General features: G+C 56.5%; 1 protein-coding gene across 3 annotated transcripts in view; it reads left to right on the plus strand.

Moving 5' to 3' along the window:
- The window catches only part of FLOT2 (flotillin 2), a 16364-nt gene extending 3402 nt beyond the window's left edge, over positions 1–12962 (plus strand). Inside the window, exons 2-11 of one of the 3 annotated variants that reach the window (XM_012726359.1) lie at positions 3040–3121; positions 6190–6280; positions 9299–9422; positions 9800–9918; positions 10024–10137; positions 10238–10357; positions 10446–10660; positions 11042–11225; positions 11450–11599; positions 11709–12962. In XM_012726359.1, the coding sequence (XP_012581813.1) occupies positions 3040–3121; positions 6190–6280; positions 9299–9422; positions 9800–9918; positions 10024–10137; positions 10238–10357; positions 10446–10660; positions 11042–11225; positions 11450–11599; positions 11709–11747 (1238 nt within the window). In that variant the 3' untranslated portion in view covers positions 11748–12962. Of the gene's footprint in view, positions 1–3039; positions 3122–6189; positions 6281–8175; positions 8267–9298; positions 9423–9799; positions 9919–10023; positions 10138–10237; positions 10358–10445; positions 10661–11041; positions 11226–11449; positions 11600–11708 lie in introns of those variants that run through there. The other 2 variants (XM_004684845.2, XM_012726360.1) reach the window with 2 other exon arrangements.
- Positions 12963–13614: the final 652 nt, after the last annotated feature.

The following is a 13614-nucleotide window of genomic DNA, read 5'->3' on the forward strand; positions in this document are numbered from 1 at the left end:
TTATGCATACAGAACTTGGGTGCAGGCCAGAGGTGCAGGGGCGGTGAGAGGATTCACCAGAGACAGAGTGGGGAGCAGAACAGGCAGGTCCACTGAAACATACTGCTGAGGGGAGCAGCGGGCAGGTCATGGAGCCATGTGGGTCACCTCCCTGGCCGGGCATCTAACTTGCACCTGAGCGGCTGAGGTCAGCTTGCAGTGCTGCGTCCTCGCATGTTGCGCCACCAGGGAGGGCCCTGTTTTGATAACTTTTAATAGGATGTTTCTCGTGTGTTTATAAACATTCTGAGATTTCCTGTCAGAAAAGGCCACAAAATGGTCTTTTTAGACTGGTAGAATAAATGGAAGAGGGCAAGACATGGGGTGAGGGGCCAGAAAGGGAAGACTGCCCTGACTGTGTCAGGGTAGGAGCTAAGAGTTGGGTGGAAGTTAGTTACCCTGTGAGTCTTCAGTTTGGTTGAGGACAAAGAAAAATAAAGCAGGTTGGATTTTTTTAAAGTGACAAAATTAGGAGAAATGTCCAGATCCCAAGACAGTGGGAGCTAGGGTGGTCAAGGAAGACACACCTAAGTATCCTTTTTTAGGTGTTGCGGTACCCAGGCTGTGTGACCCGGAAGGTGGAAGGAAGATGCCTTCCGGTGGGGAGCCAGCCGGGGGCGGGGCAGCCTGGCAGTCCAGCTTCCTGTTGTTGCTACCCTGGAACCTGGCCTTGCTGGCTATGGCTCAACTTGAGCTATGGCAGTTGGCTCCCAAGGTCAGAGAATAAATAAAAGGTGGGGTGCACACCCGCCCCTGCTACCACCCATGCAGTAGTATACTGGAGCTGGCCAGAGACACTACACCCAGCCCCCATCAGGCCAGAAGAGGTAGAACTAGCCGAGATTTTGGACCATCTTCGGTTTCATAGGAAGCCAAGGAGGTTTAAGTTTCACATTAACTGCTTGTCCTGAGAGGCGTCCTTTGCCCTACTCCCCAAAGTAAAAACCTGCCGTGACTGACTGAGCTACCACCTTACGGACAGGTATTTCCAGCACACAGAAACTGATGATGATCTGAGACTTCCTCCTCCTGCCCCTGCTCCCCTCTGACTCAGCTACTTGCATTTTGCACGGGGAGAGGCCCAGGAACCCGGGCTGGCACCCAGTGAGCAGTCTCAGGTGCCAGCTCTCACCTGACAGACCCTGCACTGGAAGGACCTTGTGCCTTCAGTTCCCACTTTCTAGAACTTGTTTGCTGCTGTTGCCGTTGCCTCCGTTTTAGTTGTTGGCCTCACCACCCACCTACCCAAACCCCAACTCTAGGGCTACACTGGCTATAGTTTTTTGTTGTTTTTAGGTTTGTTTGTTTATGCAGACAAGAACTGGGTACAGGACAGAGGTGCAGGGGCGGTGAGAGGCTCACCAGAGACAGAGTGGGGAGCAGAACAGGCAGATGGACAAAGCACACTGCTGAGGGGAGGAGCGGGCGGGTCAGGAGAGGTCTGCCACGCCATGTGGGTCAGGTCCGGGGCCTACTCATGCCACAGTGGCTGGTGGTAGCTTAGTAGCACTGAGCTTTAACTCTTGTGCCACCAGAGAGGCCCTACACTACCCAGTTTAGTAGCCCCTAGCTATGTGGCTATTTAAATTGAAATTAGTTAAATTAAAATTTCGGTTTCTCAGTCCACCAGTCACATTTCATGTGCTTAGTAGTCACATGTGGCTAGTGGCTGCCTTAGTGTACAGGGCCACTAAAGAATATTCCTATTCTTGCAGAAAGTTTTTTTGAACAAGACTGAAGTTATCCTCCCACCTTAGCGACCACAGCATGCCTGGATCACTCTAAGAGGCTTCTACCCATTCTCTCTGACCCCAGAATGTTTCCTTTCATGCAGTAGTGTTTTAGAAGAACAAATATAAAGTTTGTAGCTCCCAGATTATATCCCTGTGTTTTCCTCCTCTCTCTCTCTCTCCCTCGCTCGCTCACCACCCCCCACACACACCCCTCCATCTGCCACCAGAGACGCTGATCTCCCCCCTGCCCAGCATCCCACCTTGTTCCCTGCTTGGTGTTCCCAGAGAGGCTATAGCACAATTATGAGAAACTAACTCAGACCTTGACCTTGGGAGGCAACACACTCCAGGACTTTCCTGAAGTCCTGGTTTGTGAACAAGGGAGCGAGGACACCCCTTGGCTTTCCCCCATCTCATTTCCTTTGAACCATCTGTTTCCTGTACTTTTCTTTGTGCTTCAGTTTAACTGCCTCTCCAGCTTTTACTAAGTTTTCTTGAACTGGATGAGTCGTTCTGGTGTTAGCAGGTAGGATCATCACAAGAGTTTCAGGAATTGATTTTGCTTACTCTGTGTGGAGGGCATCCAGGGCATGAATCTGGGTCATGGCCAGATGCAACATTCAGTTTGGCTAATGCCTCCTTTTCAGGAACCATTTCCTTTTTAGACTGTTGCTCTTTCTCTTCACTTTTCCCACTGGTATGACCTTATCTTCCCCCATCCATCTGGCCCATAAGAGGAACAGTCACCGTGAAGGCCTTGCAAATAGAGAACCAGCCTCACCGGCTCCCATCTTGGCTCGAGACTCCCTCCTGTCAGCTTCCTACTGTCAGGTGCCCTGCCTCCCCTCTCTGTCTGGACCCTAACAAGCAAATCACATGGCTTTCCGGCTATCTCCGGAAAAGGCCCCTCCCAGTTGCACCTCCTCCTCCAAGAGGTATCTTCATATCCAGATCCTCAGCACAGAAAAATGCTTTCTTTGTTTTTGAGTGAATGCTTGAACAAAAGGTGGGTGTGTCTCCTGTCCATTCCCGTGCACAGACTTCTGACCCTGTCACTGGAGAGCCTCCTGCAGATTGCCACCTACCAAACTAGATCCCGTGCCCCTTAGAGGCTTGTCTCCCATTCATGTGTAACTTCTGCCCTGGCCCCCCAAGTGGGGGCTCTCATATGTTCAGAGCAGGTAAAGGTCAAAGTTGCGGTGGGAGGGAGGGGGAGACAGGCCCAAGAACAGACTGACCAGCAGGGGTTTTGTGCTTTGTTCTCCAGGAGGCTGTTGTGGTTCTGACTATAAGCAGTATGTGTTTGGCGGCTGGGCCTGGGCCTGGTGGTGTATCTCCGACACTCAGAGGTAAGGGCTGGAGCCTTGGGGCCCTGGTGTCGTGATGGGCAAGGGAGGAAAGGGCTTCCTTCTGGTATCCCTGCCTTCACCCACGGGTCAGCTAGAGCATCTGCCACTTGCCACATTCCATTCTGAGGGTGGGGCCTCCTAAGAAGCAGGTGAAATGGGTGGCCCAGGAAGGTCCGTCCAGAGCCATCTTTTCCCCAGTGTCTGCTTTTTCCACTGGAGACTGGCATCACCATCTGTCCTGGAGGATCCAGGGTCGTGCTCAGGTAGAATCCCAGTTCCTGATTCTAGCTCAAAGTTTTAATTCTACACCTCAATGATAATGGGTCTAAGGTGGGAGGAAAAGGCTGAAGATACAGAGTGGGGAGCAGAACAGGCAGATGATGAAGCACACTGTTGAGGGGAGCAGCAGGCGGGTCAGGAGAGGTCTGCTGTGCCATGTGGGTCAGCTCCCTGGCCGGGGATCGAACTCGTGCTGAAGCGGCTACAGTGCTACACTTCAACCGCTTGCACCACCAGGGAGGCCCTGAAAAAATATCTCATGCACCTGTGCAGTCCCAGGGATACTCCAGGCAGGGGCTAAGTGCCAGAGACGTACAACCTGAAGTGGCTCTGTGACAACAGGGTAGAGACGGGTGGGGATCTAAGAAATTGGTGCTGAGGCTGAACAAGACAGTCTCCTCAGTCAGTCTGGCGAGACCTACACGAGGAAGGGAGATTTCAGCTTCCCAGAGTCCACACTCAGAGGTCAGGGCCTGGAGCCTTGGGGCCCTGGTGATGTGATCAGGTTTGGATTGGGCCTGTCCTGCCACCCTCATTGCCCACCCAAGAGAGATGAGTCATGCCAGCCACCTCTCCACCATCACTCCCTTCATGGTTACAGGTCAGGGGAATGGGCCTAGATCCTTCCAACCAGAGTCCAGAGAACAGGGACAGCAGACCTGGGGGAGTGGGAAGGGTTGATCATCCCAAAAGGCGACAGTGGAGATTCCAGTGGGAATCCCCCACCAGTGGGTCGAGAGAAGCCCTACAGCCATACTGCACAGGTGGTACTTGGGGCTTCAAAGACGCCAAGGCTGTCAGCTCAAGTAGCAGGCTGCAACTTCTAACTTTACTGACTTCCTAGTGACTTCCGTCTGTTCTCCCTCTCTCCCCCTACTTGAGAAATCCTGGCAGACTTCCTCTGGTCCAAGGCCAAAAGTGTCAAAAAGTAATCAATACTGGCCACAACTTCCTCTCAGGAGATATAGGCATTCCTGAGTGGGACTGTGGCCCAGCAGTAGCATGGGGTGTCCCCTTTAGAGATGCTGCCACCACACCCCACATGCCATAAGGTCCTGGGACAGTAGAGACACTGGTGCCAGGGACATCCAGCCCCAGAGAGTTCAAAACCTGCTCAGAAACCTGTCCTGCATGGGCGTCCACAGCGGACCTTTCTCCACATTCTTGGTTCTGTTCCCACTTCTCTCTCCAGGGAGCAGAGCCCCAGGACAGGAGGGCCAAGTGTCCCCACAGCAGGTTTGGAAATGGACCTCACCTTAGGAAACTGACCTCACGAGCCCAGGCTCGGTGCGCTCCCTAGCCGTTGCTTGCTAGGGGAGCCTCCTCTTTTGGCCACTGTTCGGGGGGGGGGGGGGGGGGGGGGGGGGGGGGGGGGGGGGGGGGGGGCAGCTCCTCCACTGCCTGCCCCCTAGGTTAATTGGAGCACATATCACAGACTGGGGCATTTATTCCCCTCAGGCCCTGGGAGCCTCTCAGGTCAGAGTAGAAGCTGCTAAAGCCTAGCTGGATCTCCAAGGTGCTTTCCACAGCCACCCTACCTGTCACCACCTCAGCGACAGCCTTTCTTCCTCCAGGCTCAGGGAATGCCTCCTGCTGCACTTCATTGCTGCATTCTGTGCTCTCCTGAGGCCGATGTGGGCGCGCTCTGCCCTTAGCCAGCCATTCCTCTGCCTCTGGCATCTGAGCTGCAGCCTCCTGTCTCTTCTTCCTTCCCCCCATCCCTTCCCTCCGTGTCCCTCTCCTCCTTCCCCAGAAGAGAGCTTGGTGGGTTCCTGTCTGAGCCAGGTCAGCAGTCCTCTCAGGCCCAAGAGCGCCAGTGTTGGGGGCTCAAGTGAAGGCAGCCTGTGCACATCTGCAAGATGGGGCCCGTGCTGGCGTAGTGAGAGCTGAGGGGGCTCCAGATTGCCTGCTGCTTCCCACCCTCCACCCTCCCAGTTCACCTGCTTCTGTCTACTGCAGCAACCTTTCCTCAGGTTTAAGGAAACCTTCCACACTTTCCACAGGCCCGCCTTTGCCAGGCCCACCAGCCTGCACACATACACTCACGCGCCCAGCCCAGGGGCCCAGCACGGATGGGCCGAGAGCATCTTTCACTGTGACTGTCTTTGCCTGTGTCCAGCTTTAGAAATCCCAGTGCCTCGCACCGTCATCTTGCACGCATCCTTGCAGCTGTCCAGGCAGGGGCACACTTCTCCCCCAACCTTCCGTGACACACACCTCGCCCCTGAGTCAAAAAGTCCAAGATCTTAAAAAAAAGGTCCAAATCTTCTTTGACCTTTTCTGGTCCTAAGTTGCCTTCCTAGTGATAACTTAGCAGGGGATGTGCCCCAAGGAGGAGGAGCCGATAATCCCCACAGAAGCCTCCCCCCTCCCGCTTTCTGCAAACACAGGTTTGCTTGTGTTCAGAGGGTGGAGCTGAGGCTGAATGTCCCAGACTGCTGGGAATCTCCTGTGAAAGTGAGGTGGTGACCCCAAGCCTTCCCACCCCAGGACATGGGCCCAGGGCTTTCATAGGCTTCACCCTCAACCCCCAGCAGCTCCTTTTTAGAAGGATGTGGGGGCTAGAAAAGAGACCCAGAGGGCTCAAGCCAGCTGGGGTTTTCTCTGTCTCCCCACAGCCCAAGGCTGAGCTGGCAGTGGGGGGTTGAAGTATGGAGAGTGTCACCGCCCAGCCCCCCAGCATCAGGCATTGGTGCTTGTCTGGTAACCACTGTGTGTGTTTGCTGTGTCCCCCCACCCGACCCTGCCCCTACCTCTCCCTACCCACCCCTCCCCCGGCTGCTCCTCAGACTATCTCTGGAGGTTATGACCATCCTGTGTCGCTGTGAGAATATTGAGACGTCGGAGGGGGTCCCGCTATTCGTAACTGGGGTTGCACAGGTAATAACCCACCTGCTTCCTCCCCTGTGTCTAACTTTCTCTCTTCCTGCTCTGCGGGACCAGGCAGGCAGGAGCCAGACGGAGTCCCCTCCTGAGAGTGTGCCTCCCTCCCTCTGTCCCCACCTCTGCTGCTCTGGGTGCCAGGATGGACCCTGTATATATCCCTCCCTTCCTTGCCCTCACCTATTAGGGCTGCTACTGGGGTTCCGGAAGCTCTGCCCAAGTCCACCCATTCCGATTATGTGACAGAGCTGGACAGGCCGCAGTGGGAGTTCAGTCCTAACTACTGCTCAGGTCCTAGTCCCCCAGGCACCACAGACCCCTTGCCAGTCCCTCGTCCAGCCTGGGACCCCAGTGTTAGGCCCCAGCCCTCCTTCCTTCAAAGCCAGATGTCAGTTTCTTGGCTGACCTGAGGATAAAGCACCTCTACCATTCCCCTCTGCCAGGTCTTTTGTTGAGCCAATCAGCTCTTGTCACTAGGCGACAGTTTCTCCATCTGTGAAGTGGGGAGAATCATGCCCTCTTTGTGCCTGGTAGAGATATCAGAAAACCAAAGAAAGTGATAGGAGGCTGTTTTAGGATTTCTGGGAAAGAAGTGCTAAAGAAACTCAAGCTTTATCATCAACAGGGTCTCCCTTTGCAAAGCAAGTGATCTGGTGTCTTCCGCTTCATTGCCAGGCAGTCATAGCTAACGAAATGCACTCTTGAGCCAGGGCACTCAGCAACTTTTGTTAGTGACTTTAGGTGCTTTCTTGGTACTGTGTGGGTTCTCATCTCATTGCTCATTGTTTCATTCACCCACTCTCTGAGCGCCTGCTCAGTCCCAGACACTGGGGGTGCAGCAGTGAGCATCAAAAAGCCCCCGCCCCCTCAGAGCCTGCCTGTCATGGGGTTCTGGCTGGAAAAGACCTAAATGTCCTCTCCCCCACCCCTTACCCCCTACATGAAATTTCCCTTCAGCCTTCTCAGGCAAAAGCCCCCCTCTCACGCCCTGCCCTCCCTGACTGGGGAAGGGACTTCCCCACCTCGTAGCCATGGAGCGCGGGCTTCAGCGCAGACCTAAGAAGTTGGCATCCTCTGTCAGGAATGGGTGGGGCCACAGCCCCCTCGGCACCCCCACAAAATAGTGCTGCCCCCCTCCAAACCCACTATTCCACATATCAGTTGGCTGGTATGGGCTTGATTGTCTGGGCAGGACAGCTCTCTAGGGTTCGTGCTCCTTGGCCGGAAGCTGTAGTGTGACCCCAGTCTGCATTCTCCACGTGGGCCCAACCCCAGAGGGTGGCCTTCAAGTCACACCTGTTGCCAAGTAGAGGGAGCAGGAAGGGCGTCCCTGGCACGGGCCAGGACAAGATCAGCCTCTTCTGAGCCCAGCAGAGGGTGTATCCCGCATGGACTCTAGACAGGGCTTTCTAGGCAGCCCCTGGTGCATTTCTCGGTGCTCGGCAGATCCAAGGGATGGGTGAGGGCCATGGGGGTATTCAGCAGGCATCCGCTGCAGGGCACTGCCTGCGAACCAGCACTTACCTGCATCTCCAGACTCACACGCAGCTTATACATGGGCTTTCCTGAGCCCTCCCAGCCCACACACACAACCAAGTCATCTTCCTTCCTTTTCCCACTCTTCAAGCCAGGCTGGTTTAAGTAGAAACCATATGTGCACATGGGGATACTTAGAATCCTTCCCCAGGAGCCAGCTGCACCCACTCCACCCTACTACCCACCCCATGTCCTTACATGCCCCCAGCTCAGACCCCTTGGAGAGTCCTCTCCACCCCCCTCAGCAACAGAACCCCTGGGCTGTCCCGGCCGCAGCAATGCGACATTGGACTCTCTCCCCACAGTCCCGGCCCTGGGCCCCGGGACCCATGCCCCTGTTTTGCGTTTTTTGGCAGGATTTCCCTAGAGATTATGACGTTGCAGCCCCGCTGCGAGGACGTAGAGACGGCCGAGGGGGTAGCTTTAACTGTGACGGGTGTCGCCCAGGTATAGTAACTCAGCAGCCCCACGCATGTCCATTGAGCCACCTCGTCCCCGTGCTGGGGTTTGGGGGGAGGAGGAGAGGACAGCAGCCAGGGGCAGTCTCTCTCCAGAACCCCTGTCCCTACCCCCCTTTCCAGGAGAGGGTCGTTTTCACCACTGGAACGTGCTCGCTCAGGGTGCTCTCCTGGCCACCCTGCAGGACTAACAGACACCGTTTTCTCCTCAGTGGGCCTTCGAGGGACAGAAGCAGTTCAGAGGGCTCTTGTCTCACTAACCCCACCCCATTCTTTGCAGGTGTTGAGAATGCCAAGCCCCAGAATCCAGACTCTCCCTGTTCCCGGGGTAGGGGCTGAAGGGGTGGGGTCAGAGGGCGAGCCTGTAGGAGGCAGGCCAGCACTGGGCCCTGGAGGCAAGGTTCGGCACATTTCCAGCTCGGTACCTGGGCGTGGGACCTCCTGCCCGTTTGCACTCTCCGCTTCCTAGGGCAGTGAGGTTCAGCCATGTAATAGACTCTGGAGGGCTAACTTAGAGCCTCAGAGAAAAGGCAAGAGGATGCCCACCCTCAGTGGCCACCCGGGCCAGTGCCCCGCCCTGTCCAGGCGTTCTCACCTAGTCTCTATCCGTCTGTATCCCTGTTTGTGCTTCTTTTTGTAATTTCTGTCCCTCAACCTGCAGGTCTCCCTACTGCAGGGAGCCTGCACAAGAGGAGCTGGCTGAGGGGGCGGTGGGCTGGAAGGGTGGCGGCAAGCCCAGATGCCCAGGGTGGTGCTCACTTCTCATCCTCAGTGGCCTGCTATATGTGGCGGGCAGAGGCCCCCCCAGCACAGCCAGTGAAGATGAAATATATCTCCCTGGGAGAATTCCTTGTGTGTCCCTCCCGCTAAAGGCCCCAAGCAGACTCCGCCCCCTCCCAGTCCTAACCTCCCGGTCTGAGAAGGGGGGTGAGGGGGCTCACCATCACCCTCTCAACCTCTGGGCTGGGGCCTCCCTCTTCCTCCCGCAACCTGGCTCAGGGACCTTTGTGACCGTCGGCAGGTGAAGATCATGACGGAGAAGGAGCTCCTCGCTGTGGCCTGCGAGCAGTTCCTGGGCAAGAACGTGCAGGACATCAAGAATGTCGTGCTCCAGACCCTGGAGGGTCACCTGCGTTCCATCCTCGGTAGGCTCCCGGCGGGGCCCAAGGGTTGGCAGCGCCGGGCAGGGGCCGTCCGTTCCTCGGGCTTCTAGCTGAAACATTTTCTTCTGAGTATTTCCTTTCAAAACCTTGGGCAACTTGAATGCAGGGGGCTTGGGGGTACACCGAGGGTGTCGGGGTTTGTGTGGGACTGCCAGTCTGGTGAGACACGTGGGGCTGCGTAGACACTTTCCTCATCCAGCCGGGATTCCGCATAAGGAGACTCAGCATTGAACTCTGTTAGAAGAAGCCCCAGAAGACAGCTTAGACCACACGGTCCTGCGTGTACTGAGGCCTCTAGTGCAGGTATCCTCCCGTTGTCTGGGCCGCGGGGGAGCCTACCTGTGACGCTCTGCCCCTAGGAACCCTAACTGTGGAGCAGATCTATCAGGACCGGGACCAGTTTGCCAAACTGGTGCGGGAGGTGGCAGCCCCTGATGTGGGACGCATGGGCATCGAGATCCTCAGCTTCACCATTAAGGTGCGGTGTAGCGGGAGGGCCCCGGGCCCCGGCACCTGTCCAAGAGGGGGGCTTAGTGGGAGGGGGCCTCTCCCCTTCCCGTGACTGTTCCTCTTCCTGCTCCAGGATGTCTATGACAAAGTGGACTATCTGAGCTCCCTGGGCAAGACACAGACTGCTGTGGTGCAGAGAGATGCTGACATTGGCGTGGCTGAGGCCGAGCGGGACGCTGGCATCCGGGTGTGTGTGGTTTCCTTCCTGCCCCCGAGGAAGGGAGCTCTGGGGCGGTGGGAGCTTAGTCACTCAGGGGACCCTCAGCACCTGCCCCTCCTGTTCCCAGGAAGCCGAGTGCAAAAAGGAGATGCTGGATGTGAAGTTCATGGCAGACACCAAGATCGCTGACTCCAAGCGAGCCTTCGAGCTGCAGAAGTCAGCCTTCAGCGAGGAGGTCAACATCAAGGTGAGACGCCACAGGGCCCCCCGGTCAGGGCTCAGGGCTCAGGGCTCGGCGACCAGCCTCTGATGTGCCGGTCACACTCCCGCCATAGACAGCCGAGGCCCAGCTGGCCTATGAACTGCAAGGAGCCCGTGAACAACAGAAGATCAGGCAGGAAGAGATTGAGATCGAGGTTGTACAGCGCAAGAAGCAGATTGCAGTGGAGGCACAGGAGATCCTGCGCACAGACAAGGAGCTGATCGCCACGGTGCGCCGCCCCGCCGAGGCTGAGGCCCACCGCATACAGCAGATCGCGGAGGGGGAAAAGTGAGTGCCCCGGGAGCCAGGGCTGGAGCGAGCCAGGCTCCTTGCCACCCGGGAGAGCCCTCCGGTCTCCTGACCATAGCCTGGGAGCAGCCTCCAGCACCGGCCCTCGGCCCTCCCGTGCCTGTGCTCTCACTGTGAAGGGGGGTGGGGCCTGATGCGGAGCTTGGCACACAGGGCATGGTGCTAGTCCCCTCCCCCGTTGGCACCTGGGAGCCTGGGGCCTCTCCCTGACCAGAATCAGAGACCAAGGCAACTCTCCTTCCTCCCCTCATCAACTCTACACCTGCCGAAACAGAGGGCTTGAGGGCTTGCTGACCCCCAGACAAGACCCGAGGGGACCCTGGCAGTCCCCACTGACCCTGCTGGCCTGACACCCCCCAGGGTGAAGCAGGTCCTCTTGGCACAAGCAGAGGCTGAGAAGATCCGCAAAATTGGAGAGGCGGAGGCGGCAGTCATCGAGGCGATGGGCAAGGCAGAGGCTGAGCGGATGAAGCTCAAGGCTGAGGCCTACCAGAAGTACGGGGACTCGGCCAAGATGGCCTTGGTGCTGGAGGCCCTGCCGCAGGTGAGGCTCCACCCCGCGGCGGGACTCTCTGGGCAAGTGTCAGAACTTCTCTGGCCTCATCAGTAACACTGACAACAGGCCTAGGCTCACATCTGGCTCTCTGGGTCTCTCTGACCATGGCTGGCAAGCCCAGGCCACAGGCTGCTTTGGGGTTTGGATGAGACACTGGGCAGGCTGGTGGACAGGGACACTAGCCAATCTCTCCTCTTCCCCCCATCTGCTAGATTGCTGCCAAAATTGCCGCCCCGCTCACCAAAGTCGATGAGATTGTGGTCCTCAGTGGGGACAACAGCAAGGTGACGTCGGAAGTGAACCGGCTGCTGGCAGAGCTGCCTGCTTCTGTGCACGCCCTCACGGGCGTGGACCTGTCTAAGGTGTGTGCCTGGCGAGCGACAGTGGGGTTACCTGGCTGGCGCAGTATACTGGCTCAAGGGGAGCTAGCGGGCCCGGAGTCTAGACTTACGGCATCTTCCGTCATTGCAGATACCCCTGATCAAGAAGGCCGCCGGGGCACAGGTGTGAGACTCCGGAAGGCCCATGCACTTCAGCAGCCGCCTGCCCCTCCAGCACCCTTCAGCACCTGTTTTAATACCACAGGGACAATGGGAACGTTACTGACTCTGGTGCCTTATTTTGTAGGGACCAGAAGTGCTGCCTGTTCAGGCCATCTCTGGCTGTCTTCCCTTCGCTCCCATCTCTGTCTCCCGCCTCTCCTCTGCCCCACACCCTCACTGTCACTGCCATGTCCACCTGGTTTGTCTCTTCACCCTCATCTGCCTGTGTGTTTCTTCCCTTTTTGGTGTCTCTTTCATCCTCCTCCCACCCTGTATATACATCGTGTAGTATAAGCTCTGAAGATGTTTATTATAATCACTGTCTGCGGGGGGTGGCCCTGCTACTTCTCAGAATCCTGGTGCCTTGAAGTTCTCTGTGCATCTATCTGTCTGTCCTCCCTGTGGCCCTGGCCAGAGGTCAGCATGGGTGCAAGGGGTCAGGGTAAGATGGCCACCCTCCCCTCTCCTGGCCTGGTCTTCCCAACCCAAAACCCTGCCCCAGGAAGCCCCAGGCCTCAGGCCCCAGCCCCTCTAGGCTTTGGTAGCTGTGGCCTCCAGGCCCAGGGCTCTGGCCCTTCACTACACCCCTGCCCAGCCCCAGGTCTGCTCTCATACCTGACCTCTCCCTCCCCCACCTGGGGCACAAAGGCAAGGCCTCCTGTCTGTAGCAGCTCCCTCAATTTACTACTGCCTTAGGAGGCTCCTCTGTGTGCTCAGGGAAGTCCCCTTCATGCTAGGTGGAGTGGGGCTTGGTCCCAACTCCGCTAAGCCTTTCTGGGGTCAGGGTCTAGCCCTGTTGTGGACTACAAAGCGTGTAGACCTCTTCCTGGGTATTGGGCCCTTCTACGGGCAAAGCTGTGCTGACCCAGTACAGAATCTAGTGCTATAGACTGGCCAGACTCCTGTGCCATCTTTCTTCTGGCCAGAGTGGTGGGGTTCTAGCCATGGGAGGCAGCCCAGTCCTCTGTCTCCTTGTTACAGTGGAGGCAGGAGCACCCAGGGCCCACACATCCTGGCGAGGACGCTATGGTGTCCCACAGTCCCAGTCCCCTACCCCTGGCCTTGCCCCAGCCTGTGTAGCTGTTCCTGCATGTGGATGCTGCATGTCTGGTCTGGGGCTTGGATGCTGCACTGCCCCGCTGCCTGACCCTTCTGGTAAAATAAAGATCTGTTATGCCACCCAGCGTTGTGTCTTCGGTGAGGGGAGAACCAACTGCGCTCCCCAGCACTCGCTTCAGCCTGACAGGTGCACTTTACCTGTTCTTCCCTACTCTAGCCACTGGGGGGCATTAGTACACTGGCCTTGCCCCATTCATGGCCTAGGGCAGGGCTGTGATTCCCTGAAGAGCTGCCCTGGGAGAACTGGCCCCAGTGCAGGCAAAAGACAAGGGGGGCTGCTAGACTTCCTTCACTTTTGTGCCCCCCTGAGCCCTAGTCAGTAATGGAGACCACTTCTCAAGAGTATGAACTCTGGCTGCTTGGGTTGACATTTCAGCTCTGTTGTTTATTACCTGTATAATCTTGGGCAAGTAACTTAATCTTCTCTGGGCCTCACTATTCTTACTTTTCAAATGTATGTGCTTGCTGTGCAGCAGGCATGGGCCTCCATGCTAGCAGGACCGGTGAACAAAACAAATCCCTAGCTTTTAGAGAGAAAAACAAAATAAAAAGGTGAGAGAAACAAAATAAAAATTAAAGGCTGGTTCCTTGGCTCTTAGTGAGTTTTCAGTGTATTGTTGGGGTTTCAAGTCAGTGGAGCTGGTAGGATGTTCTAGTTAATTTGTATCTCATTCTTCATTTTCATTTTCATACTATGCTTTATCATGTATGGTCCC

The sequence above is a fragment of the Condylura cristata genome, unplaced genomic scaffold, assembly GCF_000260355.1.
Source record: "Condylura cristata isolate star-nosed mole 26May11 unplaced genomic scaffold, ConCri1.0 scaffold00017, whole genome shotgun sequence".
Lineage (NCBI taxonomy): Eukaryota > Metazoa > Chordata > Mammalia > Eulipotyphla > Talpidae > Condylura > Condylura cristata.